Source organism: Ictalurus furcatus, chromosome 14 (genome assembly GCF_023375685.1).
Source record: "Ictalurus furcatus strain D&B chromosome 14, Billie_1.0, whole genome shotgun sequence".
In the NCBI taxonomy this organism is placed as follows: domain Eukaryota; kingdom Metazoa; phylum Chordata; class Actinopteri; order Siluriformes; family Ictaluridae; genus Ictalurus; species Ictalurus furcatus.
Window position 1 is genome coordinate 20,326,767 of NC_071268.1, and position 24,227 is coordinate 20,350,993.

At 38.8% G+C, this 24,227-nt stretch overlaps 2 protein-coding genes across 6 annotated transcripts in view; both read left to right on the forward strand.

The window, feature by feature from the left end:
- The first annotated feature begins 330 nt into the window (after positions 1–330).
- On the forward strand, positions 331–10,153 carry hprt1l (hypoxanthine phosphoribosyltransferase 1, like). 3 transcript variants are annotated; one of them, XR_008387611.1, is made up of 9 exons: positions 331–783; positions 3,198–3,304; positions 3,673–3,856; positions 4,145–4,210; positions 4,344–4,361; positions 4,609–4,691; positions 5,832–5,878; positions 6,319–6,636; positions 6,841–9,109. XR_008387611.1 is itself a non-coding variant. In XM_053641056.1 (9 exons), the coding sequence occupies exons 1-9, from the start codon at positions 763–765 to the stop codon at positions 9,322–9,324; spliced, it is 651 nt and encodes a 216-aa protein (XP_053497031.1). In that variant the 5' UTR covers positions 336–762; the 3' UTR covers positions 9,325–10,153. The 3 variants fall into 3 exon arrangements, 2 of the variants coding, with proteins under 2 accessions (XP_053497032.1, XP_053497031.1); XM_053641056.1 differs by lacking the exons at positions 6,319–6,636; positions 6,841–9,109 and adding exons at positions 9,117–9,193; positions 9,277–10,153 and having other exon boundaries at positions 336–783; XM_053641057.1 differs by having other exon boundaries at positions 6,319–9,109.
- A 129-nt stretch (positions 10,154–10,282) lies between these two features.
- Positions 10,283–24,227, forward strand: part of wwox (WW domain containing oxidoreductase) — a 177,384-nt gene continuing 163,439 nt past the window's right edge. For all 3 annotated transcript variants that reach the window (XM_053641052.1, XM_053641053.1, XM_053641054.1), the window contains exons 1-5: positions 10,283–10,766; positions 10,921–10,985; positions 12,611–12,668; positions 12,872–13,041; positions 24,090–24,196. In XM_053641052.1, the coding sequence (XP_053497027.1) occupies positions 10,660–10,766; positions 10,921–10,985; positions 12,611–12,668; positions 12,872–13,041; positions 24,090–24,196 (507 nt within the window). In that variant the 5' untranslated portion in view covers positions 10,283–10,659. The remainder of the gene's footprint in view (positions 10,767–10,920; positions 10,986–12,610; positions 12,669–12,871; positions 13,042–24,089; positions 24,197–24,227) is intronic.

Below are 24,227 nucleotides of genomic sequence, written 5' to 3' on the forward strand. Positions count from 1 at the left end.
TTTTTGAAGAAAACCATTCAATCCAGTACAGGTCATTTTGACCCCCTTTATGCATTGGTGAAGGTTTTTTTGGTTCATGCATTGTAGGGTTAAATATCAAACATCTAAAAGGTGTGCGTCATACCTGACACCTAGTCAAACACTTTCAGTTCGCTTCATGACTGTACATCATTCCCTTCAAATGCTATTGCTATTGCTATTGCTAATGCTATATTAAATAATGGTATATTTTGTGGATGAGCCCATGCAGTAACGAAATACATGGCAATTTTTATATATAATTTAATAGTTTATTTTATTAAATATCAAAAATCTAAAAGGTGTGCGTCATACCTGACACCTACATGAACACTTTACAGTTGGTTATATGACTGTAAGTCATTCCCTTCAAATGCTATTGAAGTTAGAATCGTGTATAACAATGTCGTATGAAACTTTAGAGACGGTCCCTTAATTTCCGCATATCTGCGAATATCGAACGTTCAACGTCACACCAACTTTATTCCAGTGTTTTGTATTGACTCTTCATAAGGTGTAGTTACTTATGCGCTGTTGAAACCAAGCAGTTTATTATTCAGGCCTTCACTGTCCCTTTCGGCCTTCCACACTACGCCTGAGGCTCTCCCTTTAAATCAGATTATTAAGGAAACGGGATTTTGACGTCACGGCTTTAAAAGTGCGGGGAGCGACTGGAGCGCGCGCAGAGACAAGCATGACTTCAGAGGTATCGTCATAGTGAAGTGCAAGGACAAGCTGCTCGGTATGGCCTCGTCTTATTTAGAGGTGAGCTGCTGCTCATGTGCTCTATCCGTGTCTTTATCAGTGTGACAGAAGGCTCGGTGTGACAGAAGGCTCGGTGTGAGCAAACACGGGCTACATTGCTTCTTTTCGCAGCGCGGAGATGCGGAGGGAATGTAGGCTACGCGAAGGACGCTTATCGTGTGTTTAAGCGATGATAATGATGATGATGTGATGATGATCCGATAGAAACGGTTCTGATGTGCACCTGGACTGGATGGAGTTATGAGCAGGGCGTTTGAAAGCGTTGCTCATAAACCAGTTGAGAGAGAGAGAGAGAGAGAGAGAGTGTGTGTGTGTGTGTGAGTGTGAGTGAGAGAGATAGATTGTGTGTGAGAGAGAGAGTGAGGGGAGGGAGAGAGAGAGAGAGAGAGAGAGAGAGAGATTGTGTGTGTGTGAGAGAGTGTCTGTGTGTGTGTGTGTGTGTGTGTGTGTGTGTGTGTGTGAGAGAGAGAGAGAGAGATTGTGTGTGTGAGAGAGAGAGTGAGGGGGGGAGAGAGATTGGGAGAGTGTGTGTGTGAGAGAGAAATTGAGATTAAGTGTGTGTGTGTGAGAGATTGTGTGTGAGCGAGAGAGAGTGAGGGGAGAGATTGGGAGTGTGTGTGTGTGTGACAGAGCGAGAGATTGGGAGAGTGTGTGTGTGTGTGAGAGAGAAATTGAGATTGAGTGTGTGTGTGTGTGTGTGTGTGTGTGTGTGTGTGTGAGAGAGAGATTGTGTGTGAGCGAGAGAGAGTGAGGGGAGAGATTGGGAGTGTGTGTGTGTGACAGAGCGAGAGATTGGGAGAGTGTGTGTGTGTGTGAGAGAGAAATTGAGATTGAGTGTGTGTGTGTGTGTGTGAGAGAGAGATTGTGTGTGAGAGAGAGCGTGTGCGAGAGATTGGGAGAGAGTGTGTGTGTGTGTGTGTGTGTGTGTGAGAGAAATTGTGTGTGTGTGTGAGAGAGAGAGTGAGGGGGAGAGAGAGAGAGTGTGTGTGGGAGAGAAATTGAGATTGAGGGAGAGAGAGAGAGAGTGTGTGTGTGTGTGTGTGTGTGTGTGTGAGAGAGGGAGAGCTTGAGAGAGTGAGGGAGATTGTGAGTGAGAGAGAAAGATTGAGAGAGAGATTGTGTGTGTGTGTGTGTGTGTGTGTGTGTGTGTGTGTGAGAGAGAGAGCGTGAGAGAGAGAGAGTTGTTGCTGTGGAGACGTTGCTGTTTACCTGTTATTCTCAGCCCATGGTAATAGTGTATCATGCTGTAACTTTCACTGTCCCTGTGCTGCTACACTCAAGGGAACACCTTTTTTGTAGCTTTGGTACAGGATCCTTGACCTAGATTGTTCCCTACATGTCCCCTAGCCTTTCTCTGTAAAATAAACCCCACAGATGCCCTCCGTACACACACAATGACCATTATTTAAATGTATACGGTAATATTGTCTATTTATTAGCACTATAAAGATTTCTATTTATTCCCGAACTTTCTACCAACAAAACACATTAAGTTCAAGTTGACATTATTGAACATGTCCTAATTGTTTTCGAGCGATCGAGGTTTGGATTACAGTTCAGCAGACCAGTCGAAATGGATTTAACTATCAAAGTTAACATATTTTATTCTTAGAGTTCTTCTAATGTTAATGTTAGTGTTCTAGCAGTTTGACACTATAACCCCCCCCTCCCCCCACTTAAAAAGTGCAGATGTTATGTACCTTTATAAAGCTTTAACTTTAAAAGGTAATTATAGTCAAATCGCCTAGTATCCGTCCTAAATAGTATTCGAGATGAGAATGAGTGTGTCCCAAATCGTAGTACGCTGAAACGAGTATCCCAGAGGTACCCGGATGGTCTACTATTTCCGGTAGATTTTCAAAGTGTGGCTTCATGAACACCTTTTCAGCTAATATTGCCCACAACTCCTCGCGCAAGGTAGGAGGAGTTTTCTGACTGTTTAATTCACCGAATTCAACCTGCAAACATGGCGGACGAGGGAAGGGTAAATCAACAGAATGATCAATATAAATTATATAAGGATTAATGAATGACGAAAAGCTGAAATGCGACGAGGAGTTTATTTACGGTGAAAGTGTGCGTAACTAAGCAACAACGTTCTCTCGCGTTACATGACGTGTTAGCATGTCCGAGTACTTGCATACTCTTTTGCTACACACTCAAAAGTATATACCCTTTCTTTACAAAAGTGTACATACTTTTAATGCATAGTACAAGGTGACCTGGGACGCAGCACAATTCTGTACCATAAAATGCTTTTAAAAGTATTTTTTATGTGTGTGTATATGTATATACACATACTTTGTACTTTCTCTATGCATATACTCCACATTAAATCATCTTCCATGATGGATTGTAAACAGAAATAAACACACCTAAGCCATTATTCCATTTTTTAATTTTTAACGTTGCAGATAGATGACGAGGACGAGGGGTATGCACTGTGCCTGTTTTGTATACCCAGACACTACGAAGAAGACTTGGACAGTGTTCTTATTCCCAATGGTCTCATAAAGGATAGGTAAGTTTTACTGTAAACTCATGCAGCTTAAAAAGCTTGGTAACAAGTTACTCAGTAGGTTTCCCAGTGATTGCTTTATTCGGAAATATCATATTCGGCTGTTCTAGAGACGTGGAAGAGCATAAAACTTAAAATGTCAGCAGAGATGTTAGCTTTGTTAGTTGTGCCTGGACTCAGACCACAGGATAAGCATGTGATTTGAATTCTGCATTTCTAGAAATTTGTTAAACAAATTTCCCTGAACATCCCTTTCATGCACATGGCATTCTATTGAAAGTAATGCTTTTGAGATGATCTCAGGTCATGAACTCGTTCCATGGCTCAGTGTTTGCATATTGCTTGTACCGTTTTTATCGTTTTCTCTTTAGGACCGAGCGCATGGCCAGAGATATTGTTCGTGATATGGCAGCACAACATATCGTGGCCCTGTGCGTGCTGAAAGGAGGGTATACATTCTTTGCAGACCTGATGGATTACATTAAGACACTGAATCAGAACAGTGACAAGTCTATGCCGCTGACTGTGGATTTCATTAGGCTAAAGAGCTACTCCGTGAGTGCCGGCCCTAAATATCCCATCCCTTCATTCTTTTACACTGAGCTCTCTTTGACGTCTGCTTGGGATCGATGTATAAAATGTTACTCTATTGCGTGGAGTGCAGCAGAGCTTTTGTGATGCACACAGTTGTCATATTGATTGTTCTTGAACAGATCATTTCCCATTACTCTGATGTCACAAATACTTACAGAAAAACACATCCGCTTTAACCAGAACAATAAGTTCCTTCAATGCTTGTTAAGACGCTACTGTTACCCCCAAGTCTTTTATATTTATTTTCAGAATGACCAGTCGACAAACTGTGTAAAGGTTATTGGAGCGGACGAGTTAACTGGTCTCAGTGGAAAGGTGAGCTTTTGTTTTTAATTTTTTTTAAAATTTTATATCTGTAATGTTTCCTGAAGACATTGGTGATTGTCCGTTTTACTTTGTAATGCTTTTTAAACTATTCTTTCTGCTTTTTTCTTCACTACATTAACAGAATGTGCTTGTGGTCGAGGTGAGTCTCTTTTTTTTTATATCAAGTCGTTTGTTTCAAATGAATATATTTTGATTGATTCTCTGACATTTCGGTTTTAATGTGCATGAAAAATGCAGCTGATAATGTGACATGCAGTATTATGATGTTTATAGACATGTGTATATAAAAAGTGTGATGTTGAAGAGTTTTGCATTGCATTTTGATGCTAAGCCATTAATAATATATCAGGTGTACTATTAATTTCACTTCTTTGGCTGCTTTACAGGATATTATAGAGACTGGGAAGACGATGGAAACTCTGCTGACGTTATTAAATGAATGTCAACCCAAAATGGTCAAAGTGGCCAGGTAACAATAGCCATTATTCATGTTGTTTGTGATGAATGATGTACACATCTGTGTTATAGAGGAATTTCTTTATGTTCCCTGGTACAGCTCTAAGCCAGGCACAATACATGCATTTAAAGTCACATGTCTTGAGCCATGTGAGCCATTTACTCATTAGAAGATGGAACTGGTTGAGACCGACTCCATTCTGTGTATAAATTACTAAATGGCTCTCCTTTTCCTATAACACATCTTGCACAGTATATTTCATGCCTGATTGCCTTGAAAAGAGTCTTACCATTGAACAGAACTATGAAAGCAGTCCTTGCCCACTGCTATTGATATTCACTGTTCACAGGATCTAAGACAAGCCATATTATTAGACGTGAAGTATCCCATAAGACCTGGCTTGTAACTCGCATTAAGCAAGTGGCAGATTGTCCACAAGGTGGAGCTAGTAGTAGTTCATAAACCACAAGTTCCCAAGCCTGGTGCTGGAGTAACCCTGTCCTGTACATGGTCATGTTTTTCCTGCCTTAACACACCCACTTCACCTAATCAGCTAATTATCATCCCTTTATGGGTTGAACTGGGTGTGTTAGAGTTGCAATCAAAAATATTCAGCCCCCATTGCAAATCAGGTTTATTGTCAAAATGTACAGACTTTCAGCTGTTTGCAATGAACAAATCAAACAAAAGCAAATGAGGTAGTTCAACACAATGAATGCTTCAAGTGGTTTCCCCAAATTCAACTGAAAATGTAACTTATAATTAATTTGCCCTGCTCTCTTGGTGGGAGGGCATACTCTCTCCCCTTTCAATCACAACTGATTGCAGGCATCTTTGAGCTGATGCATGCAGAATAGCACTTTCCTCTGAGTGTGTTCTGCTGTTGTGCTATTTGTGACTCTGCATAAGCAGCAGTTTGAAAGCAGCAGTTAGCTTTTGGGTCTCCGAGGAAGCACATGTCTGCCCCACCCTCCCTGGATAGTTAGCTAGTGGGCAGGGATTGGCAAGACCAAATTGGGTGGGGAAAAAAAACAAAACAAAAAAAGTGCCCAAACCCCATGATCATTATAGTAAGATGTTCACACCGTTATGTATATTTGTACTCCAATATTTGTTTATATTAAATGTATTTATCTGTTCAATCAATTTTAGTCTACTTGTGAAAAGGACCCCAAGAAGCTCAGGATATCGTCCTGATTGTGAGTACCTTTCTAGTATTTCTATTAAGCTTTTTGACACTGAATGGATAAATCCTGCTGCTCATGATCGCAGAGTTACTGTAGACCTAAGCTGCTGCATCTGTGCCTTTAGTGGTTATGCAGTGCTTTTAGTATGCTGGAGGCTGATAAGCTCTTGTCCTCATAGCACAGATGTTACTGTCCCTTGACTCTGCTGTTAGATATGAGTATTGAAGTAGTTTGAGTCGGTTATCAATCCACCTACAGTAACTGGCCATTAATGGCCTGGTAGATTTCAGCATGCTTATGAAACATGGTGATGATATACAGTGGACATAAAAAGTCTACATACCCCTGTTAAAATGGCAAGTTTTTGTGATTGGGGGAGGGGGTTAAATCAAGATTAAAAAATTTTTATAAAACCTTTACAAATAAATTCCAAAGCATTAAATGTACCACAGAACACACTGTAAAGGACATAATCAACAAATGGAGCACCACAGTGACCTCACCAAGAACAGGACATTCCTCCAAAAACATTCAGGTGTCTGCTAGTAAGATGAAAAGGAATTTCACCTTTCAGTACGACATTGACCCAAAGCATACATCCAAAGCAACAGATGAATGGCTTAACCAAAAGACAATCAATGTTTTTGAATGACCTAGCCAGAGCTCAGACCTGAATCCAACTAAAATCTGTGGGGTGACCTGAAGAGGGGGGCTGTGCACAGGAGATGCCCTTACAATTTGATGGATTTAGAATGTTTTTGCAAGAAAGGGTGAGAATTCAAAGTGTTCCTCACTGATAGACTCCTAACCAAAAAGACTGAGTGGTGTAATAAAATTAAAAGATGATTCAACAAGGTATTGGTTTGGTTAGTATGGGTGTGCACATATGCAACTAGGTTATTGTAATTTATTATTTTTTTCCCCCCTAAACAGTTTCTTATTGTTTTTCACTTTATTTGTGTACTTTCCAATAGAGTTCTGTAAACGTGAGCGCTAAATCCCAGAAAGGAGTTAGCATTTTAGCACTTCCATTTCCACTGCGCCGAAGTCAGGGGCTTTTTTGAATGGGGTTTTTGGTTAAATGCCTGAAATAAGGTCTGTGCTTAACACAAGCTCAAGATATATTCATGTTTTATTCTTTGACATAAAATACATCAGTAATACCCCACTTGTGATTTTATTTATTTATTTTTTGGAAAGCTTTTACGCGTCTTGAAAAAGACGATTGCTAACAACTGGCTTAATGGGACTACAGAGTTTGTTGGGGACATTAAAGGTCTTCACGCCAAACAGAAAATCTCATCTACTACAGCCTCGTTGTGTTTGTTCTCACACTCTTGCAAACTGTTCCAACTCAAACTTTCTAACTTGTAGATTTATCAATTTATAGTATTTTCCAGTTGCTAGTTTTTTCTTTTCTTTTTTTTTTTTCCTTCTCTTTTTCAAATCGTAGTGCTATAAAGCTTCATGGTGGTGACGTTGAAGTCATGCGACTGTGGTGTGGTTCGTTTATAGCCTAACTTTAGCTCTTTACTTCTGCCGATTGTATTTAGGCTTCAGAATTCATAGAAGTTGTGTTCATTTTGTGAAGATTATCCTGATGAGCAAAAGGTTTATGAATCTTAAACCTTTGTTGGTTTCACAGTTTATTTTCTGCAATAATCCAAAAGACGGTGGAAAAATCCTACTGGTTTTTTTGTCGAGGGAACCAGGGTGATGCTATCATCATCCCTTCAGCACTCGATTGCACATTAAAGGGGAGAACAGATCTGACATGATTTATCTTAGTGTCATTCTCTTACTTCACAAAAACCTGTCATTGTAGTAGGGGTGTGTAGACTTTTTTTATAACCACTGTATCTGCTGTAAACATTCCTACTCACTACAATTGTGGTGCGTTTCAATATTTTATGGTATAAATACTGGAAAAATCCTCTCCCGATGATGCACTTTGGAGGTGGAAGTCCATTTTGAAAGAGTAGAACTGATTTTAGGGCGTATCTTTGTGAGAGAGCACACACTGCCTCACGAACCAGAGAGTAATGGTACAGATTGCTAAATGCTGCAAAAAAAAAGCATTACATTCGAGCACAGTACTCTAGAAACAGAAATAAAAACTGCACAGTAATAATTCATAATTCAAAGCTCAATTTCAAACCACAGTCGAGCTTAAAAACTTGCAGAAAATCATAAATAACCAGTGCATATGCATAATTTACACACACATCCTCTTTGGGTTGTATTTAAAAAAAAAAAAGTAAACTTGATGGAAATGGATTACGTGCACTTTTTAACCAAGTGTGTGCATTTTACAGTGTAGTGAAACTTGCAGTGTACAGGCCAACATCAAAGTACAATTTGCAGCAATGCAGTTTAATTTCAGCGCAAACACCTTCCATCACACCGCAGGAAAGCTGCCCGTCTGCACATTTGCTCATGTCGGCAGAAAACATTTTCACTTCAACAATGTGAATATTATATGCGATGCACAAAAGTGTGTAATCTGACCCTGAAACGGTTCGAAGCGTTTTTTCATTTAACATCAACTTAAACAAGAGTTTGATTCCAGAATGACCTGTTAATGCTGGAAAGTGTTTTCATGGGTTTAACCCCAATAGTGTTTACTCAGGTTGCCACTGCTGCTATCATTGCTGCTTATCGTGAATGAATTTATTTAGTTGTGGGTTGATGATGCTGTAAATCGATAGCTTGTCTACACTGCAAAGAAATGACATCATAGCAAGTGGAAATACCTTAAATATAGTCAAATTTATCTTGTTTTTTTCTATTATTATAAGATTACAATAAACCAAATGTAAGATTATGAAACCTATTTCGAGCCATTTGCACTCGAGCTTGAAATAGTCTTTATTATATTGGCTGATAAATGCTTAAAATGAGTGAAATTATTTCTAAAAAGAAGCAAAGTTATCTGCCAATAGAATAATAAATTGACAAGCCTGAAGTGTATTATATTAATGTCTAGAAATGGGTTTAATGATTTTATATTTGGTTTACTGTAATCTTATATTAAGGCATATTATTTTTATTTTATTAAATTTGACAATATTAAAGATATTTTCACTTGCTAAGATGAATTTTTTTTATGTTGAGTATATAAAATAAATAAATAGTCATTTTAGACTCCAGTTCATATTCCCAGCTGAGAGCTGTGGAGTTGTTCAACCCTAATCACTCTTGCATTTTAGTGGTGTAGATTTGACCTTTTATGACCTTGTCTTTCTTTCAGACTTCGGTTTTGAGGTTCCTGATAAATTCCTGGTGGGATATGCTCTAGACTACAATGAATATTTCAGGGATTTGAATGTAAGTATCCTAGAGTTGCACCAACACATGACTGCTTCTTTAGGAATGTTTATTCCATGAGGCTCTTCTTTCTTTCCTTTCAGCACATCTGTATACTAAGTGACCAGGCAAAAGAAAAGTATAAAGTATGAACAGAGTATAAAATGCTGGATGCATGAAGACTGAGACCACTGTGACCCCTCCTTCTCTCTTGGTTGTGTTTCTACATTCTACCGGTTTTTTTGGTTTTTTTTTGGTTTTTTTTTTTTCTTTTCTTGAAGGAGTATGAACTTCACTTTCACAAAAGGCCAGAGATGTTGGAGAATGAAAGGGTGACTGGAAAAGATGATTTTGTTCAGAATTAGTAGGCCTAGAGTTAATCCATGTTACTAACATATAACTATGACGTTATTAGGAACTGTTATTTTACGTGTGTGTTTTTATTTATTCCTATCGAGGCCTTAGGATGTACTTGATTTTTTTATTTTTTTTTAAGTGTTCTAAAAGATGATGTCAGTTATATGGCAGTGGTTTGGAGAGAGAAAGAAAATACATTTTATTTAGAGTTATGAATTCAGTGCATGACTGTACATTGTTACATTTATTTAAATATATTATACATATATTGTAAAGTATATTTATCATTATATATAAATATATAAATAATTTTTTTTTTTATATATAAATATCATTATCATGGGATAACACAGTGGTGGCTCAACTGTTAACACTCGTTTCGTATGTGGATTCAGAAGGTTGTGGGTTCAAGCCCCAGCACCGCTAAGCTTCCCCTGTTGGGCCCGTAACCCTCTCTGCTCCGAGGTGCTGTATCACAGCCGACCTTGTGCTCTGACCCCAACGTCCTAACAAGCTGGGATATGCGAAGAAAAAGAATTTCACTGTGCTATAATGTATATGTTACAAATAAAGTCTTCATCTTCTAGACCTCCTGAATTACTGCAATAAAGTAGTACTAATGTGCATGGGGTTTTATTTCTGCCTTTATTTATGAGTATAAATGAAAAGAATGAGTTTTCTTCTGCATTAGAGTTATTTGTAATTATTTTGGTAGGTGCTTTGGCTCTGCTAATGAGAGGAAAACAATGTAAAAACGAATCAAAAGGAGAGATTAATTTACTGTAAACAAGTTTCATGTGTATTCGTGTTCCTGGATTAGCTCCTGGATTCACCACCAGGCTGACCAGGATAAAACTGCTAGTGAAATGAATTAATTCATATTTTATATGTTTATTTAGTACTGGAACTTGCATCTATAACTGTCTTGTGCATAAAATATATGTAAACAGGCGTTGAGGCCGAGACTTTTGTATTGTATTGTATCGCAAAGAGTACCGCGTTGCCTTCATATCCCAGAATCCTTTGCGCCTAGCGTCACCATGTGATTGCGGAAGTACAACAGCAGGATTAGAGGCAGCTTTTCTTACTCGAGTTCTCAGCACAGTCCTAAACAAACCGCACTAGCTTTAATGGCTGCTCTAAAATACGCAGGAATGGATGATACTGACAGCGAGGATGAACTTCCTCCTGGCTGGGAAGAGAGGTCCACAAAGGACGGCTGGCTTTATTATGCCAAGTGAGTTGTGTAGGAATCCATTCAGCATAATACAGTCTAATGTCAGCTGCTTTCATTTCTGTGCATGTGGGGAATGCTGTTAAGGTGTTAGTACTACAGTCAGTGTCATGTCTGCGAAAATGTCCTTACTTGTGTTTTTGTTCGTGTCTCACAGTCATGAGGAGATGAAGACACAGTGGGAGCATCCTAAAACTGGAAAGAAGAAACGCTGTGCAGGAGGTTACTGATAAAACACCTGGCTTCATAAAAATCATAAAAGGGATTGCATAAAAATAAGAGGCATCATAAAAAAAATTGCATTTTCTTTTTATTTAGTCCTGCCCTGAATAAGCTATTTCACATAACATGTTTACATATAGTCCACAAGAAACTATAATAACTGAATTTACACAAATCAACCAGTTTAAAAGTTTACACACGCTTGATTAGTAATACTGTGTGTCGTTATCTGGATGATCAGCGACTGTGTTTATGTTTTGTGATAGTTGTTCATGAGTCCCTTGTTTGTCCTGAGCAGTTAAACTGCACACTGTTCTTCAGATAAATCCTCCAGGTCTTGCATATTCTTTACTTTTCCAGCATCTTCTGCATATTTGACCCCTTTCCAGCAGTGGCTACAGTGCCCTCCACTAATATTGGCGCCCTTGGTAAATATGAGCAAAGAAAGCTTTGGTAGCACAAAGTATTGACTAAAAGGGTGCCAATAATTGTTGCACACGTATATTTAACAAAGATATGTTTTTTGATAAACCTGAGTTTTTGTTGGAATTGTTTGATATTCATGACAGCATGTTTTGAATAAAAGATTGAAAGGTTAAACAATTTAGGAGATTTTTCACAGCCTTCTTTGCTCATATTGAGCAAGGGTGCCAATATTAGTGGAGGGCACTGTACATGATGTTGAAATCTGTCTTTTCATACTCGTACACGACTATTACAAGAGGCGCAAACATTCACTGATTCTCAAGATGGCAACATGATACATTAAGAGCCGAGTGTGTACAATTTTCATTTGTAAAATGCGTTGTGTTGTGGGAAATACTGGAGGTACACGGTATTTGGTTCAGTAATTTGTGCAGGATGTAATTTCTGCACAAGTTACTCCAATTTCTCCACCTCCAAGTCCAAGTCCAAGTGTCTCTCCCAGAAGAGTTTGATTCTCTCTTCAAATGATGGCAGAAAATATGCTCCTGGTGGGGGAGTTTAAAAAAACCCTTTAATTACGAGTGATGAAATACGTCCCTCAGTGGTGGAATGAACTTCCAACCTCAATCCGGACAGCAGAATCTGTCACTATCTTCAAAAAACAGCTGAAGACCCACCTCTGCCGTGAGCACTTAACTAACATAAACTGGTTGCGTTAAAACATATCTAGTGGCACTGGCTACGTGTTATCTCTCTTTGTATCGCAATCTGTGTTTTGTTGGGATCCATGTCTGCTCTCTGACAGTTGGGGAAAATTGCAGTTACTCTAACAAATGTTGACAAGTACTCTACCCCATCCCTCTCCTGAAATTATAAGTTGCTATTTAAGGAACAGGGCTGGAGATGAGCATCTCTGTTCTGGCTCGGGGTATAGCTAATTTGTAGTCTGGAGAGCCTTAAAACAAAGCGACAAGAGCCAGATCCATTACAAGACCATTTGTGAGTCACTGCTTTTCTATTGTATTAGGAACATTGTATGACTATTACAGGTTTAAATTTAATCAGAACACACTGCAGTCATAGCTCATGTAGAAATGTCAATCATATTTTTATCCTGTAACACTAAATCCAGCAGATGAAACTTAAACGGTGTCCTTGCTTTCTATTTAACTACTGCATGCTTGTGACTTTTTCTACAGATCTGCCTTACGGGTGGGAGCAAGAGACGGATGCCAAGGGTCAGATATTTTATGTTGAGTGAGTTCTGCAATTTCTTCTTCATGGTTCAGTTTCCTGTGATGCGTACTGTGTATGCGCTGATATTGTATGTTTGTTAGATCATTTCACAACACTAATAGTGCTTTTAATATCCATTGGGAGCAGTTTTAAAGAAACAGCGAGTAGTTCAGCCTGAGGTCTGCTTTTCTTTTCTTCATTTCTATTCCTTTCCCATCTTTCAGTCACATCAATAAGAGGAAGACGTACTTTGACCCTCGGCAGGCCTTCACCGTAGAGGATGTGCAGGTGAAGCCTAAGCGCTATGATGGCAACACTCCTGCGCTGGAGATCCTGCAGGGTCATGATCTATCGAACAAGGTCATAATCATCACGGGGGGCAATTCTGGTATCGGTGAGTGCAGTACCAGAGAAATGTTATTCTGCTGTTCATATCCCAGTATATGCATACATTATTTATTTACTTTTCTGTTATTTCATGGTTGCTGCTGTTGTCGTCATCGTCCCCATTTCCCCCCCACCCCCCAAACAAGGTGATGATAGTGAAGCATCCATTAATTGTTTATTGGTGGGGGTTAAGAGAATTAATATGAATTTTATCATAATTAACTGAACATTTGCAGAAACCTGTGTGCACCTTTCGCAGGAACAGTGGAATGAGGTGATGTAATTGCACATAATGTACAGAGGGTGGCACTGTAGCCTTGTGAATAATAGCAGGTGTTTCAGCATTCAGTTTCAGGTTTATTACAGAGATTCAACACTAACTGAAACATTAGCCTACATTACCTTGTGAATGGTGCATACAGAACCCACAAATCATACCTTAATAATGTACATGAGTATCAGTGTTTATCAGTGAGGCTGAATCGGTTGTTATGATTAACTCTGAAGAACAGGATGGCTTTGAGCTGCATGTAACAGTATCCATCCATCCATCCATCTATCCTGCTTATCCTATACATGGTCACAGCACAGCCTGGTGCCAACCCGTCGCAGGACACATTTACACACACATTCACACACTATAGACAATTTAGAGATGCCAATCAGCCTACCATGCATGTCTTTGGACTGGGGGAGGAAACCGGAGTACCTGGAGGAAACCCCCGAAGCACGGGGAGAACATGCAAACTCCACACACACAGGGCGGAGGCGGGAATCGAACCCCCAACCCCGGAGGTGCGAGGCAAACGTGTTAAGCACTAAGCTTGTAGCATAGTGGACTAAAGACAAATGCATCTCAGTCATTCTGTTGTGAAGCAGCAGTGGTTCAGTCAGCCAGAGATTAATGTGAGTTGCAACTTTAGGAAGTGAGGTCTGTGTGAAAGGTAGCTCTTACCCTTGTTTAGCTTTGAGCTGCTGTGCTTATTCCTCACACGGACCGTTCTGAAATTACTTTATTGAGTTCAGAAATTGAATTCAAAAAATTTTAAGTTGCATTTTAAGCTGATTTGCTTTGGCTTGTTATTTGTAGTCGGCTTTGGCTGTGTTTTACATAATCTTTCCATCTCACAGGATTGCTTGAGACAGAAAAAAACCCCATTAGAATTGTAAATAAAACAATTCAATAATATAAATATTAATATTAAAATTAATGCTCTGTTTAAATGGAACGCAGAGAATGCTGCAAAATGTGGGATTTTATTTCCTTGAGCTATGTAATGAAATTTATATAGATTTTTTTTAGATAAAAAATTATGGTGTGTTTTGAGAAAATGTTTTTTATTTCCTACACATTTTCTTTTTTAGGATAATTTAAAAAAAAAAAAATATATATATATAAATCAGGATAAGCTTATAATGTTCTTTTTTCAGTGTTTTTTTCTTCACTGAACGCTAGAGGGTAGTGGAACCCTTCCTGCTGAAACTGAAGCTTAGATACAAAGATGCAGTTTCAGGGACATTACTGGTGATCATTTAAAAATTGAGAATAAATAAATAAATACAAAAACAATCACTGGGCTATCAGCATTTATGCAATTAAAATAATAATAATACAGCATAGATATTGATGGTCAAATTTTGTATTTTTATTATACAGTCAGTAAATTGAATCAGGAAATCAAAAGATTTTGGTTTTAGCCTAAATGTTTAAATTGCTGTAAATTGCTGTAAGGTTCACTGTTATTATTATTATTATTATTATTATTATTATTATTATTTAATTTACTGAATGATCTGACATTAAAAATCCACTCTTTCTTTGCTATTCAATATGGCCATTACAACAAACTCTGTTATTTAAATGTTTAATTTTGTGAATTTAAAATAAATGATTTCTTTCAAATTACTCGTCAGCGCTAATTTTCCTTAAACTATTGGTAAGGATGAAAATCAACCTGTTCTATTTATATGAAGAAGTTAAATGTTTGAAGATCTTACTAAATATACGCTGTAGTTACGCTGTAGTTTAATATGTCTTAACGCTAGGATGCTTGTTTTTTGAATAATTAATTTAATTCCATTCCCTTATTTCTTCTGGCGGTTTCTATTGTGGCAGTTTTAGTGCATTGAAAATGTATATCAATCCTCAGTTACATCATGCATAGAGAGCCAATATAATTTTCCCCATAATAAGCCATAAGTAAGCTCTGCCCAAGCCATATCTCCTGGCAGTTCTCACCTGGTTTCCCACTGAAGTTAAGCAGGGTTTAGCTTGGCCAGTATCTGGATGGGAGGCCTTCTGGGGAAAACTAATGTTGCTGCTGGAAGCGGTATTAGTGAGGCCAGCAGGGGGCGCTCACCCTGTGGTCTGTGTGAAACCTAATGCCTCAGTATAGTGGCGGGGACACTACTGTAAAAACAGCACTGACTTTTGGTTGAGATGTTAAACCGAGGTCCTGACTCTTTGTGGTCATTAAAAATCCCAGGACACTTCTCGTAAAAGAGTAGGGGTATAACCCCAGTGTCCTGGTGAAATCCCCCTATTGGCCCTTCTCTATCACGGCCCCCTAATAATCTCCATTCCTGAATTGGCTACATCACTCTCTCCTCGCCACTAATAGCTGGCGTGTGGTGGGCGTTCTGGCGCACTGTGGCTGCTATCGCATCATCCAGGTGGATGCTATACAGTGGTGGTGGTTGAGGAGATTCCCCCCCATACAGTGTAAACTGCTTTGAGTGTCTAGAAAAGCGCTATATAAATCTAACTGTAACTAACTAAGTAACCATGTGATCTGGTAATTGTGGTTAGAAGGAATAGTGCATTTCCATCCTCTACCTGATTAGACCACTGTTCACTGCATCCCATTAGTCCATTACTCTTCTCATTATGGGACTCTCACTCTTTTCTCCACAGTTAATTGTGGTAGAAGAATTCTCTCTCTCTCACACTATCTCTCTCTCTCTCTCTCCCTCTCACACACTCACTCACTCTCTCTTTCACTCACTCACTCACTCTCTCGCTTTCACTCTCTCACTCACTCTCTTTCACTCTCTCTCTCTCACACACACTCACACACACTGTCTTTTGTATTGCTCTACACCCGTACCGCTGCATTGATCTTGCAGTACTTTTGACCTGAGTTGATGCCTCCCATTCATTCCCATTAGCAACTGGGGTGCTTTCCTTAATTCTATTCTATTGAACCAAGTAAAAGTTATTTACTGTTCAGCGCTCTGGTCCTTTCTCTGACAGGATGAAAAGGACTGCTGTCACGGTATCCTGATCTGAGTCTTTTCTCTCTTTATGCAGACATAAAATAAACTCGAACATTTTGCCAGCGTAATTTGAAAAAAAAAAAAAAAATCATCAGACTAAACTTCTATTATATAAACATACTTATTATTTTTGTTTGCTGTGAAAGAACTAATTATATTCTTTACTGTAATTTACTTTATTTAAAGAAAATAAAGTGAAAGGGTAAGAACATATACACGTCCTAAAAGCTTTCTCACTTACTGCATTCCCTGACTCAGTCTCAGTCCTAATAACACAGGGGCTCTTTTGAACACTCGTTCCTCTGGAGCTAAAGTTATACAGTATGTCAGCCTTTATTAGAGTGAAAGCCGCTGTTTAACAGCAGTATGTTATCTGTGGATATTGGTTGCGTGGTCGTTTGCCCTCCACATCTGTACAGACTCCAGGTGTGTCTCTGCTGCTATTCTCTGATGGTGATGGATGTCGCATGGCAGTCACATTGCACTAATTACACTGTGTATGTCCTGCTGTCTTATAGCATTGTAGATATGGATGTACTGTATGTATAGATCACTAGATTTATCTAGTAGTTATTTTACTTGATCAGGTTGTCTTGCTCTTATGTTTATTGATCTGATGATTTTAAAAAAATATTAACTTTTTTCTTTCTTCTACATATAAATAATCATATGACAGTTATTCAAAATGTAAAATATTACTTGTTGGTCTGTTTAAAAAAAAATTGACCAGCTCTTTGCTTTTCCTGACTTAGTGGTAGCTCTCATATAGATGCTGATTACAGGTACATGCTAAAATAAAACAGGAATAAGACTTTAAAAAAAAAAAAAATCAGATAAAAAAAGGGCAATAACATTCAGTGTTATTGCCTCTCATCATCTGCGTCTTGTGCTGTATGTTGGAGAATTCTCTATATGTGTCTAGAGAATCCAGTGGATGGTTGAGCTGGGGATAAATAACGAGACTCAATTTTAGCATCCCTAAAAATCCCAGGCTCAGTATGCGTTTTGAGTTTATCTGAATTTTTTAAAATTTTTATAGTTGTGTTGTTGTATCTTTTTAGTATGATTTTTGGATTATTCATCTGTCTCTATCTCCTGGTATAGTTATTTGCTGGAAAAGTGAATCGGGTTGGAGAAAAGTTCTAAAGGCTATGGCTTTGTGAGGTGGGATTCAGATTGAAGCCGATATTCAGTATATTTTCCATTAAAATCGATAGAGTTTAATCAACCTCCTACATTGTCTGCTTTTAACTGTAAGTGACTGTGAATGCTCTCATATACAGTGCATTTAAAGAGCAGAGATAGTGGTAACTCAAGAAGACATTGAACTCCGTAGCAGAAGTAACAATCAAGCTGCCACTGCTGGGCCCTTGAGCAAGGCCCTTAACCCTCAACTGCTCAGTTGTATAAATGAGATAAACTGTATAAAAGTGGATAAGAGGCCGTCTGCTAAATGTCAGGAATGTTAAATGTGAATTTACAGCTATCATATGAGATTAGGGCTGCTTTTATGTAGAGATAGCACCAATCTGATATCTGGGATCGCTATCAGTCCGATACCAGTAAAAAATAAAAACTGTGGCTCAGATTTCAGAGCAAAAAAAACACAAATGAATTCGATCCGATTGGAAATGGATTCCGAAAAGGTTTTTAAAACTTTATTTGACTGGAAATCTTTATAAGATTTAAAAGAGACAATATGTATTTTTGATAGGTTTGATTTAAAAAAAAATATATATATATATATTTATGTTATTATAGTTATATAATAAAATATCATATAAACATAATACGATATATATAATTAAATATATGAATTATAGTTAATATATTTGCAGTGTGTGTGTGTGTGTTTTGTGTGAAAGAGTTTAATTGAATAAAAAAAACCTGCAGTTTTGTGTAAGTTATGTTTTTATCTCTGTATTTTATTTCCTGTAATTTTTTTTAAGCGTTCAGTTTAAAAGATCGTTTAAAAGATTAGATTTTTTAAATGGAAAAAACTATGGGATGTGTATCGATATGAGACGATACTCGAGGTTACAGTGTCAGGGTGTCATGTCTACCATCTCTACTTTTATGTGTTGTTTAGTTTTATTTCTGTTGTCATTTGGACCCAACCTGCCCTTTTCACTTCAGTTTGGTTTTAAGTCGAGTGTGAGCTTTTTATTGATAACAGTTGACTGAGGAAATGGAATTTGAGGGGCTTTAATGTGCATTTCATGTCCTTTTTGATAAATCGGTTTATTGGCTATTTAATGAATACTAGATATGGTTGGTTAGTCAAATTATTGAACTTTACTGACCTTGGATAAAATTCTGGGAGCAGGGCAAAACTGCCGTATGTGTCGTGCTGGAAAATTACAACCGGTGAATAAAAGTTCAATAATGATTACAATTGCGAGGCAGATGAATAGGCGAGAGAGCAGGGACTAGAATACATATGTGCTGAAGACATAAAGGATTTTAAAAGGAGGTAATGACGACCCCAATCGTATCTCACCCAGAACAGAAGTATTACACTTGTGGGGGTATTTCTTTGTCTTTTTCACTTTGTTTGAGTGTGTGTGTGTGTGTGTGTGTGTGTGTGTGTGTCAGTGCTGATGACAGTAAATAAAAAAGCAGTGCTCAAATTCAGACTCGGTGTGTTGTGACAGAGTGGTCTGGTGCGAGAGGATGCTGTGGGGATACGGTGACCGGCGAGAGTGGAGGGCATGATGAAAAATTGCGGTGGGAGTTGGCCCTAGCCGCTGGGGTCAAGGCTGGAGTGTGGGAGGTGGTGCAGGAGAGGTTGTACAAGGCAGTCGGGGGCAGGATGAGCAGGGAGGTGGGGGTAATAGAACAGCATGAGGCTGCTCAGGTGGAACTTCTCACCACCCCAACTCCAGTAATTACAATCCATACATTTTACTTTGGGTTGTGACAACGTCGTCCTGATCCAAAATGAAAGTGGGCTGTTATTAATGGAGGGAATTGGAGCTCGTCATGGACGCTCTGTAGCACTAGACTTTCCACTTTAACCCCAAAATATATATCAAACACCTGCTGCTCTGAAAAACTATATCGTCTTATATTTCAGCATTTTATATCGTCGTTATATCCGTGTCCCAGGTAGCATCATGTACAAGAAAGGGGAGGGCATAACTTTAACTTAAACTCAGGTATAGAATGGTGCGCAAAGGTCAAATCGAGAACCCTTAAGAACTCGATAAGTGTTTCTCTGTCAGCAAAGGGAAAAGGTTCGATTGCTTTTCTTAAGAAAGTCAAAAACACTTCAAAAGAAAAATCTGATGAATCCTTTTTCTAAAAGTGTACAGATGTTATGTTATGTTAAGCTTTTAGATATCAGCCTGTATATTTATGTTGTATGAAGAAGAAAATTCATTTCAGTGAATTCAAGGCTGATTTCTACATTTTTCTGTAGGTTACTATGAATGAAACAGATATACAGAGCAAAATGTGTTCAGTACACTGGTTGCAAGAGAACTGTAATGTGAAGCATTGGGTCAGTAGAGCTAAACAGGTTAAGTGCTTTTTACGTTCTCTTATTCTCTGATTCACTGCAATAGTTTGAAAAAATATATTTGTTTATTTATTTATCTATGAGTATATCTATAGTTGTTTTCTGAAAATCTAATATCTGAAATACAGTGTGTGCCAAACGTCTCTATACATAGGGAACTGTGTTTGCCAGCACCATGTCGGTTGTGTCCTCGTCACTGGATGTTGGTGGACGTCCACTTCTTCTCGGTCGGTCCGCATCACTTCCAGTCTTTTTGAATTTGTCAATAAGTTTGACAGCAGTGGTGTGTGTGATGTGATCGCCATGTTTCCTGTTAAAGTCCATCGCAATCTTGCGACAGCTTCCCGATCCAACCATGAGATGATCCTACAGGGTTGCGGAGGAACCTGGAGCCTATCCCAGGGAGCATCGGGCACAAGGCGGGGTACACCCTCCCTGGACGGGGTGCCAGTCCATTGCAGGGCACAATCACATACACATTCACTCAACCGTTCATACACTACGGACACTTTGGACATGCCACTCCATGCCTACCATGCATGTCTTTGTACTGGAGGATGAAACCGGAGTACCCGGAGGAAACCCCCGCAGCACGGGGAGAACATGCAGACTCTATACACACAGGGCCACAGCGGGAATGGTGTGAGGCAAACGTGCTAACCACTAATCCACCATGTGCCCACTCTTAAAGGCTATCTTAACAAAACAATGAACTAAGTATGAAAAATTTTGGAAAAGTGTTAACTTCCCCAATATATGGAGACTTTTGGGACACCCTGTAGATAAATGCTATAAAATAATGTCATGTGACATAATATAAATTGTGCCCAAAAGGTAGATTGAAAAACCTTTTGCACACAGGCCACATAATTAACGGATGGAAAAAAAACATTAATGTGAATGAGAATGCAGATCATTATCCAGACCAAATCTAAATATTTAGTAAATTGGTTAAAAGAAACAGATAATACATGCATTATTTCTGGATAAAAATGGCTGCTGATTGGCTCAAAGTATTTATATGCATGAGGAATGTAATATCTAAAGAACATAAGAAAACAACAACAATGCAATTCAAATGGTTGGACTTTAATTTACTGCTGCCACTAATATAGGTCAATCATGGCACGATCTCAGACACGATAAACATCACTGTACTTTCAGCTTTAAATAAATTAGGCGAGTTCAGAGTTTCTGCACAATCAGGACAACTAAGATGCATATTCATCTTCACTGGAAGTACTGTCACTGTCCATTTTGCACGGATCAGGAACATAAAATGTTTTGTCCCGAAAATAAGGGTGCATTTATTTGAATGGCGGACAATATCGTGTGATAAATCAGGTAATGGCAGCTCAGTGGTAAAGACATTGGACGTCTGATAGGAAGGTCATGAGTTCAAATCCCAGCATCGATAAGCTCCACTGCTGGGCCCTTGAGCGAGGCCCTTAACCCTCAACTGCTCAGTTGTATAAATGAGATAAATGTAAGTCACTCTGGATACGGGCAAATGCCAAAATACCATAAATGTAAATCAGACATGTTTTAAAGTGATGTATTAAATGAAAGAGTCACATCCTATTTGGTGAGCAAAGCTGTTGAGTCAGTTGCAGAAAAGAAGAAATAGAAAGCAAACCTTTTGAATTATATGCAACAGCAAAACACATCATTTGTGTTAGTGGTCAAGTTGTGTTTCTGTATAAACAGCACTCCCAGTACAGACCAGGATATGGCCTGGAACAGAAACAGCAGTAAACCCATAATCTGACCCTTGGGCCAGTCTCTGAAACATCTCATCCCTTTATTGATTCCACATCTGCACCTCAAAGTCCATCTCAATTCCACTTGTACAAATCTCCCTTAATGTTAGAAAACGCAATTACTACTGAATAGCTTAGAATTGTCTCTCGTTTTGCTGCTTTTAATCCACCATTGGCTGATGTCCATGACTTCCATTTGCATATCTAGCACTGGGTGATAATCCACATCTGGCCTTGTGTATTGTGTGAGCAGGGCTGAGAGGCTGCAAACAACATAAAACTGTTTTTCCTAGCTCGAGCTTTACTCCGATCTGCCTCTTTCTCGGCGCAGTGGTGGTGGGAGGGGCGCACCGTGTTTCTCGTATATATTTAAATTAATGTCGAGGATCATTGTTTTCTTTAAACAACACCCACCAGGTTGCGTCTGTTGTTAAACATGTTCTAATTTGTTTCCCATTATGAAAATATCAGCGTTTAATTAACTCACGTTTCAATCCCAACCGCTGCCATCATGACATCCTTTTTCAATTTTCACATTCTGGTAATATTTATACGTTTCCCTTTTTGATTTCTTAGACACGTGCTTTGGGTTTTTATGGCTGTTTATTAATAAGGAAAGCATTCTTTTCTTTTTTTTTTGCGCTTTCATTTTCTAGGATAAGAACTCTCCATGGGGATGCACAGTGTTCTCTCCATTACTCCTAATAAGGTGTCATATAATTTAATTCCATGCTTCACTTGTCAGAAAGGAGCTCTTATCCGTCTCCAATTTTGAGTTTTAATGGATATTACTCTTTAGCACTCGTCTCACAATTAGGGCGTCTAGTTTGGCTTTTAATGAAAATCAGATTAAAACTTAATCGAATTAAAGTTCATTTTAATCCACCTATCGCACAGACGGTCTGTCGTTTGGAATCTTGGTGACTCGCTGTCAGCCTCATTTAGTTTACAAAGAAGTGTAAGGTCAGCTTATCAACCGAGCGTGCGTCGTGTGTGGTGTGTAGTGTGTGGTTTAGTCATGCGCAAAATAACACGCCCATTTTTCACAACCTCGGAGACACTGAAGTGTCTGATTGAGCGGTTAATGTCAAAGGTTACTTGAATGGGCCACGCATGGAAGCTTAAGGTATAAGTATTTAATTCATGTGTGAACTCTAAGAAGATTTTAAGAGATGTCATTCATAATAGACAGTTGTCAGGTGTCATATCCAGAGATGCCTTCTAGAAGAGAGAGAGAGAATTGAGAGAGAGAGAGAGAGGAAGAATTGAGCAATGGTTCTCTGTTTGAGTCGTGCTTGCCTGTCAGCTCTTTTCTCGGCCATGCCAGCGTAGTATGTTTTACAAGTGACATGGGCAGGGGTTATTTCACAGAGCAGAGCAAGCAGTTATCACATGTCTGTGCTGCATGAGGGCCTTTCTTTATTCTAAACGCCCTTCTCTTTAACTTCATTATTGTCAGGACTTTCCACTGTTGGCCATCATCTCCAACTCTGTCTATTTCCAGCTCTTCAGACCTCAAAATCTGATGCCCATTGTGCCTCCTAAAGTGCTGATGCCAGCTTTAGAAAAACTTTAAACACACTTTGTGTGATCAAAGGGACAATGTAAAATGGCAGGTCAGCAAAACAACCCAAACAATAGCCTAAGGCTCTCCTTAAATAACCTTTTTGTTTTTGGTATGCTAGATTTGAATATAAGCTTCCTCTTATGCCCATGTAATTAGTTCAGTATTTTCGTGGAGTGTTATAACCTTTTCAAATGGCTTTAAACTTGTGATTTTGGAATTGAAATTGTACTCATATCTCTACTTATGGGTCATCTCTTTAGTGCTAAGTAGGCTGCTGATTGCAGGGGTGGATTTAGTGATCTGGGAGCTCTAGGCAGAATATAGGATTGGTTCCCTCATTTCAGTGTTTTAAAATTGATATAAAAATTTTCAGCACACGTTATTTAGCATTAATAATTACAAATATATATAATTTGCATTTTTTGGGGGCCCAATGCGGTTTGCCTGGTGCTAAGTCCGCCCCTGGCTGAATGATGAACTTTTCTTGGCGTATGTCAGTGTTATTGGTCAGGCAGGTATGTTTACCTGTACTAACAACACCGCTCTGATGCCTTTGCATTTTTACATCTCATTGCTATAATCATTATATAATCCCCATCTATGGTCACATTCAGTATAGTGTCTGTTTTTTAGTGACAGGATCTCTAGCCAAGTGCCCAAGGTCTTACTTCAGACTTCAGCAACGGAGAAACTCATAACAGCTTCTGCAGCCTCAATCATTTTCATCAGAGGTTGATGGCGAGTAGCGTAAAGCTGGAAGTGATGTGGAGATATTAGCCCATCTTTCTTTTCCTCTTCCCCATCTGTTCAGTCCCAAATAAAGAGGAAGAGCACCGATAATTTTTGTGGCATTATATGAAAAAGAGGACTCGTGTCATTTTATCTCCTCTCTCTCTCTCTCTCTCTCTCTCTATTTCTCTCACACTTTGCAGGTTTTGAAACAGCGAGGTCGTTTGCCCTTCATGGTGCCCATGTGATCTTAGCCTGCCGGAACAAAGCTCGCAGCAGTAAAGCAGTTAACCGGATCCTAGAGGAGTGGGTGAGTGTGTAAATGCAGGTCTATATCTCAG

What these genes read in the sequence shown, in the direction of transcription:
- hprt1l (XM_053641056.1), top strand. Translation starts at nt 763, where the DNA reads ATGGCCTCGTCTTATTTAGAG. An exon ending in TGGCCTCGTCTTATTTAGAG is followed by an intron (nt 784 to 3,197) that starts GTGAGCTGCTGC and finishes TTAACGTTGCAG; the next exon opens with ATAGATGACGAGGACGAGGG. An exon ending in AATGGTCTCATAAAGGATAG is followed by an intron (nt 3,305 to 3,672) that starts GTAAGTTTTACT and finishes TTTTCTCTTTAG; the next exon opens with GACCGAGCGCATGGCCAGAG.